Source organism: Myotis brandtii, unplaced genomic scaffold, assembly GCF_000412655.1.
Source record: "Myotis brandtii unplaced genomic scaffold, ASM41265v1 scaffold240, whole genome shotgun sequence".
In the NCBI taxonomy this organism is placed as follows: domain Eukaryota; kingdom Metazoa; phylum Chordata; class Mammalia; order Chiroptera; family Vespertilionidae; genus Myotis; species Myotis brandtii.
This window is the reverse complement of record NW_005359064.1, coordinates 4,282,641-4,289,585: the sequence shown is the minus strand read 5'-3', so window position 1 is coordinate 4,289,585 and position 6,945 is coordinate 4,282,641. Positions and strand designations below refer to the sequence as shown.

Genomic DNA, 6,945 nt, shown 5'->3' with positions numbered 1-6,945 from the left:
AAAAAAAAAATTAATTTCCAGGGGCTGAGTAATATTTTTTCTGGAAAGGGGGCGGTAGGCCAAATAAGTTTGGGAACCACTGGTCTAGAAATACAGATTTCCCCTTCGCCCTTTTTCCTCCCTGAAGGCAAAAAGAGAATAGCAACAGATAAAAGACATTCTTACTCATTTAGTAATGGAAAATAGACCAAGAATTCAGGGACATCCACAACACCTTCCAAGCTGAAGTCATACTTGCAGCCAAATAAAGGATAATCTCCTTTCTTCTGAAATTTCACAGTATATATTTCATTTCCAAATGATTCTGTTTCTGAAGCTTCAAGGCGTCTTCTATATTTTCCCCAAACAAAAATAAAAAAGATTAAAATTGTTATCAGTTCAGATTTATTCTGATCAGATTATACACATGAAAAAAACCACGATGCAATTTAAAAAAGACAATCGATTAGCTTTTTTTGGTTAATCCTCACCTGAGGATATGTTTTTCTATTGATTTATTACAGAGAATGGGAAGGAGGGAGAGAGAGAAACATTGACATAAGAGAGACCCACTGATTGGTTGCCTCCCGCACGCAACTTGACCATGGCCAGGGGGAACCCAGTATGAGCCCTTGACCCTTCCACCTGCGGGCCAACACTGAACCACACTGGCCAGGGCTGATTAGGTTTTTAACCCAATTTCAGCTACTTCAAAGAAGTAATGTACTAGAAGTTCACAAACAATCACACTAATAATAAAATTAGGGTAGAGGGTAAGGTTCATTACCACAAAGGTTAATTCTCTGTGCCTTGGAATCTGATGTGCAGCTTGTCGAGCACTATAACCTTTGCTTGGCTCGATTATAACATCAACCTCCAACTTACACATTAAGATGCTTTAGAAGTTCATCTGTAAATCTGTCTTTTGAACTTAAATCTTGAACTCAAATAAACTATCAAAATGTTTATCAATTTTAAGATCAACATGGCATGTTTTATAAAAGCTCTCTGGTAAACATCGCTACTTTAAAATAAGCTTAATACTGAGTCTACTGCAAACCACAATATATGTGAAAGTACTTACATCAGTTCAAAGCTATTGGGAGTGGTACCAATAAAATAGCCCCCAGGGCTAAGTCTCTCACAAGCATTTCTAAGCATCATGTCAGCCTGATCATAGGACTCAAATGAGTAATGACAGACAAACTGACAACTGCAGATGTCAAAACGCATTTCTGGGTCACGGAATTTGTCAATCAAAAGTTCCTAAAGCAAATAAAAATGGGTAAATATGTTAAAGTCCAACATAAAACTTTTTTTAGCAAATTAATTTCTATAATCAGGGTTCTTAAAATAAAAGTAGGCATGCCCTCCAACTGAGCTATCCTTTCTCTCATGTATAATGAGGATCATAATGAAATCATATTTTCATTCTTGTTCAGTAGAAATTTGATTCCCATTTTCATAGCAATTTTTAAATAAAAAGTAGGGATTCTGAAATCATGTTAAAATGTATCAATCAAATATGACATGTAAAGGAGTTGATCCTTTTATTTGGCTTTATTGAAAATAACACTGAACAATAACTTGGATTAAAAAATTCCCTGAAAAAAAAAAATTTCCCTGAAGCTGGCCTTACAGACATTTCACTTTCAAAACTGCTAACAACACATGTAGGATGATTAAAGATATCTCTAATAGTTTAATGAGCTAACAAGACAAAGAACAAAGTTCAAGGTGAGACTTTCACCATTCAAGTGTCTCTGTAGTTGTTAAATTTCATAGCTGTTAAGCAATTCAGAAACAGATAGGTGAAAAAAAAAAACACAGACTATAATATATTGGGAAACTACCCTCATAAATTACAAAGTGAACAAAACAATTCAGTTCTATTTCAAAACACTGGAAAAATAAATCTTGCCCAAATGAGAAAGCAACAAGTGATTTCAAAAGTTCAAATTATTAAAACCAAAAAATTCTCAGTGGATCATTAAAAAAATTGATCATGACAGAATTTCTAGTTAAATGGAAAATGTGTAATAAGGTTTTTTAATGTTGCAAAATACACTTTTTTAAAAAAGCTAATTTTTAAAACGAATCATTTACCCAAATTAAATATATAAAAAATAAATTGACAAAATTTTAAAAACCTGTACCTTTGAACAATCAGCAGTTATAAATTCTGCATTGAAAATATATTCATTATCCCGACGATTTTTCATGTCCTCATACCGCTGCTGACACTGTTTGACAGAAACATCAGCAATATCTGGAAGGGGAAGAAGTGTTAGTAACTGTCAACGAAGACGCACAGAGATAAACTGTAAAGTAAACATAGCACAAATCCATACATTAACCCCAACAGATAAACTTCCGCATGAAATCTAGCCATAGTACAAGCAAAAAAATTTATATTTCCTTCAAAACAAAAGAGAAGTCTTTGTTCCTATTATTTTTCAAAAGACATTTAAAAAATTCTATAATCATTTTTAAATGCTTATTCAAAGTTAAAAGCAGAAACTTTAGATTCCAATTTGAATTATAAAACCTAACACTGTATGCCCCGTTTTGGAAATACTGAATTTGTGTTTTCTTAATAAAATGTTATTTGCCCTTTTCTCTGTGTTGAGATTTGCACTGATGGAGCCAAAGCAACAATGTATAAAATGGTGGCACCTTATCATGAATACAAGGTAGTGGCACTAAATGGTATTGCTAATACTTATATTCTTCAGCACTATAAAACTAGCATGGGGGGGAAAGCCAGTTTCATTTGAGAATATCCTTGATAAAGCAGTAAAAATAAATTTTATTAAATCTTGGCTCTTGAATACATCTTTTTAATATTCTATGTAATGAAATGGAAAATAAAAAAAAATTCTACTATATAACAAAAGTTTAAACAGGACTGATGTGACTGTGTTGTGAGCTGACTGGCCAAATTTTTTCATAGAAAATTATTTTCACTTAAAAGAACTACTGACAAAGCGGTTATTCAGACATGGTAATATAGCAGTCATTATCTTGAAAATAAACAAAGTGAGCCTATCACTTCAAGAAAAACAATGGGCATACTTTTTACCAATGATAAAATTTGAGCTTTCAAGTGAAAATTACAATTCAGAAAAACTGACATCTACCACCATGGGCTGAGCATCTTGCCATTACTTCTCTGATTGGTGGTGATACTAAACAAATGCGATTCTTGATGTCAACATAGAGATCTGCATAACTTTAGTGAACATTATTTTCCAAATATTACAAAATCTCATGGGCAAAACCATTCAAAGTGCAAGATAAATCACTGGAATTAAATGTAACAGACTATGAAAAGTTCATTATTATGGTTTCAGATTCCACACTGTGGATCTTTAAGGAACTTGTCAAGTTTTGATATAATATCAAAGATGAATATCCTATCTGAAAAGACTATTAAAATACTCCTGCATTTTTCAGCTACTTATCAAATAAAACACAAATCACAACATACTGAATGTAGAAATGGTGTGAGAATCCAGTTGTCTATTATTCCAGGCTCTAAAGGAATTTGCAAAAATATTTTTAAAATGCCAGTCTTCTTACTAAATTTTATTTTTTAATAGTTTAAAAAGATTTTTTAAATTCTGTTTTAATTACTATAATCAATTGATATAGCCACACACACAAAAGCTTTCTGGGGTTCATAAGCACTTTTAAGTGTACAGTGGTCTTAAAAGCAAAAAATCCGAGAAGTGCCAATTTAGGCAATACTTCATAGGTAGTGCTGTGCACTTCCTATTACTCATCACATTGGGACGAACATGATGCCTGCTTGTTCTACTTTAGTGTTAAGACTGACCAGTGGGTCCAGGTACTTGATTCATTCAGTTAAGATCCTTTCAACTTTACCCAATAGCTTTATCATCTATTTACGATTATAGCTTAGATCTATTATTTCATCAAGGTAGAAAAACTGTGACTTTCATCATTCCTCCTGATTTTTCAATAAATTGACATTTTCTTTTCTGACCATTTGGTTACCTTGAAATACGGTTCATATAGGGTAAGGAAGATAAATACTCATTCTTAATTTACAAATTTCAGAATGAGTAAGTTTTGCAGTAACTTCTAAGGGTGAACATTATGTCATTTTAAAAACACCCATCTCGCCAAAACCGGTTGGCTCACTGGGGGGAGCGTCGGCCTGCGGACTGAGGGGTCCTGGGTTCGGTTCCGGTCAGGGGCATGTGCCTGGGTTGCAGGCACATCCCCAGTGGGGGATGTGCGGGAGGCAGCTGATCGATGTTTCTCTCTCATCGATGTTTCTAACTATAAAATATATTAAAAATAAATAAATAAATAAAATAAAATAAAAACACCCATCTCATGCATAACCCCCATATATCCTGAAATAAAATATTTTAGTGTCATTTTGATAATGAGATCCATCTTATTTTCCATTTTCCTGACTGAACACAAATTATTTTTTCCCACACCATTATTATCTTACCGGTACAAACTAGCTTGTTAATTCTTCCCTTTTTCCATTTAAGCAAATCTCCACCTTTACCACATCCCAGGTCCAAAACAGTAATGTCACGTGTTTTTTTCTGTCGCAACTTTTCTAAAAATTCCCCTAAAACAGAGAAATAAGTCATAATAGATGATCTCAATTTTACTAAAGCATAAATTGTCGCCCCTAATAAACTATTAACTTTTCTCTGACATGTAATATGAAATATTATACTTTCATTTACATAATTCATAAGTTTTGGTAAACATTTTAAAATATGACAGTTAACAACCTGATCTTCTAGCATTGAAGATAAAAAGGCATATATCTGGATTTTAGAAAGTTAAGACAGGTTTTGAAGATTACTTTCAGAATCTGATTCAACATTAAAAAGCAGACATTTTAAATTCTAATTAATACAAGAAGACCCAATAATTGTTCATAAGAGAAAACCTAATCATTCATAATTTTTTATAGTTTTCTCTTTCCAAAGCTAAGTATTTAGCTTATTGTATACCTAAGTTAATCAAAATAATTATAGAATAAGAGTGCTTGATTGTCATTAAAAGATGTCAGGCTTACCACCCAAAAAAATAGAAGAACTAATCAAAAAAGTATACATACCCCTTAATTTTACTATCATCAGAATTCTTAAACACTGAAGTAAAAAAATGGAATCTTTCATCCCAATCTACCAAATCACATTAAAAGCCAACGAACATTATCAATAGTTCCCTATATATTAATAGCCAAATGCTTCAAATATTAGTCACAGACATCTTAATACCTTAGATGATTGAAGTATTCAGCAATTCTAAAACTTGATACACTACTGCATCCCAAATCTACTTTTTCTGTCTTTATCACTCTGAGTTTAACACTTTTCTATTTAAGGTGTATCATTTTGATTGCTAGCATATTCTGTATAAATACTTCTGCCTTTCACTGTCCACAGGATCTTAAAGTAATTTCAATAGAAATACAAGTGTTCCATATTTAACTTACTGCTGTGAATCTTAAGAAACAGCATAAAAATAATATTGAAAGAATGAAAAACAACAATTACAAAATCTCTTTATTTCCATACAGAAAGACTAATGAGAGAAATCATCAAGAAACACTTCAAAGATATCTTCATCACATTCATGAATAGTACTCACCTATTTACTAAGCTATAAACACCAACAAGAAAGAAAGTGAATGACAAAGAATGGATGTTGTGAAGAGAAAGGAAAAAGCCAGAGGGAGCTTTGCATACAGAGACCACAAGATTGCATTAGGACCAGAAAGGCAGGTGTAGATGGCAAAGCATCCACTGAGAGAGTTGCTGGAACAGCTGAAGAAGGAAAATACCATGAATATGCTGAGATAAATTTTTGCTAAGTCTGACCTAATTCTTTTAATGAATACACAAATAAATTATACATCATTAAAAAATATTCAAGGATAAGTTATCTGCATCATTGAATCTGCAGAAGGAAAGCAAGAGAGAATAAATCAGGACTAAGGTCCAAAGATTACCTTAAAAGTATAAGCTACAAATGACATAATATTAACCTTAAAAATAAAGAGAAAACTGACAATTACCCTCACTGATAACTGGCAGAGTCAAATAAATAATGTTTTTATAATAAAACATGATTAAAAATAAAAATATCAAAATATGTGAAAAAATGAGCCTAGTTTCCACTCTTAACACTTCTCAGGATGCCTAATTTATCTTTAAAAGTTAGTAAATTATCATCAAACCTAGTAGAAAGTATCCATAATTAGCACCTTTTCCCAGTGTAATCAAGAAAGTATTTTCACTTTTTCTAAGACTGGCTTTAAAAAAACAAAGAAAAACCTTACTGTGAAAAACTTCAAAATACACTGGCTTTTTAAAAACCTAACCTCGTGTAATAGTCTAGTTTATGTACTAGATATACAAAGCAATAAATATATCCTGAATCATACTTCCTCAACTGACTTCCATTTTAATTTCAAAGGTGCGTTTCCACAGATAAAATACTGGATCCAAAAAGTTGAATGTCTTTGTAACCCTCAATATAAACTTTATTTTCTCCTCAAACACCATACAAGAAAAATAAGTTCAATGGACAATCAACAAACAGGAACTTTACCGACTCATTAAAGACCTCGAAATAAAAAAATCATGATACTGCCAATTTCCTTGATTTAACAGAATCTGAATGTTTAATCCAACAACATGTCATTGCTCCAAAACTATTATTAGAGTAAAATATAACAATTACTTAAAAGCATTAACTCTAATAATAAAAGGGGCATACTACCTTTTGAAAGCCTGGTTAACTTTTCAATTTAATATCCATTAAACACTTACTAATATCTTTATGTAGTCAACAAAAAGTAAACATAATCTTTTTATCTCAAAGGCCTATTTTTAGTTTTGGCTCCAGTTTTATAAAGTCCAGGTTTGATAATTAAGTGAATAGAAATTAAAATAGCAACTT

General features: G+C 31.9%; 1 protein-coding gene across 2 annotated transcripts in view; it reads right to left on the bottom strand.

The window, feature by feature from the left end:
- The window catches only part of RNMT (RNA (guanine-7-) methyltransferase), a 30,181-nt gene that overhangs the window by 18,094 nt on the left and 5,142 nt on the right, over positions 1–6,945 (bottom strand). For both annotated transcript variants that reach the window (XM_005866921.2, XM_005866922.2), the window contains exons 4-7: positions 4,469–4,594; positions 2,136–2,248; positions 1,064–1,245; positions 166–330 (exon numbers count right to left, since the gene is read on the bottom strand). In XM_005866921.2, coding sequence (XP_005866983.1) covers positions 166–330; positions 1,064–1,245; positions 2,136–2,248; positions 4,469–4,594 — 586 coding nt within the window. The remainder of the gene's footprint in view (positions 1–165; positions 331–1,063; positions 1,246–2,135; positions 2,249–4,468; positions 4,595–6,945) is intronic.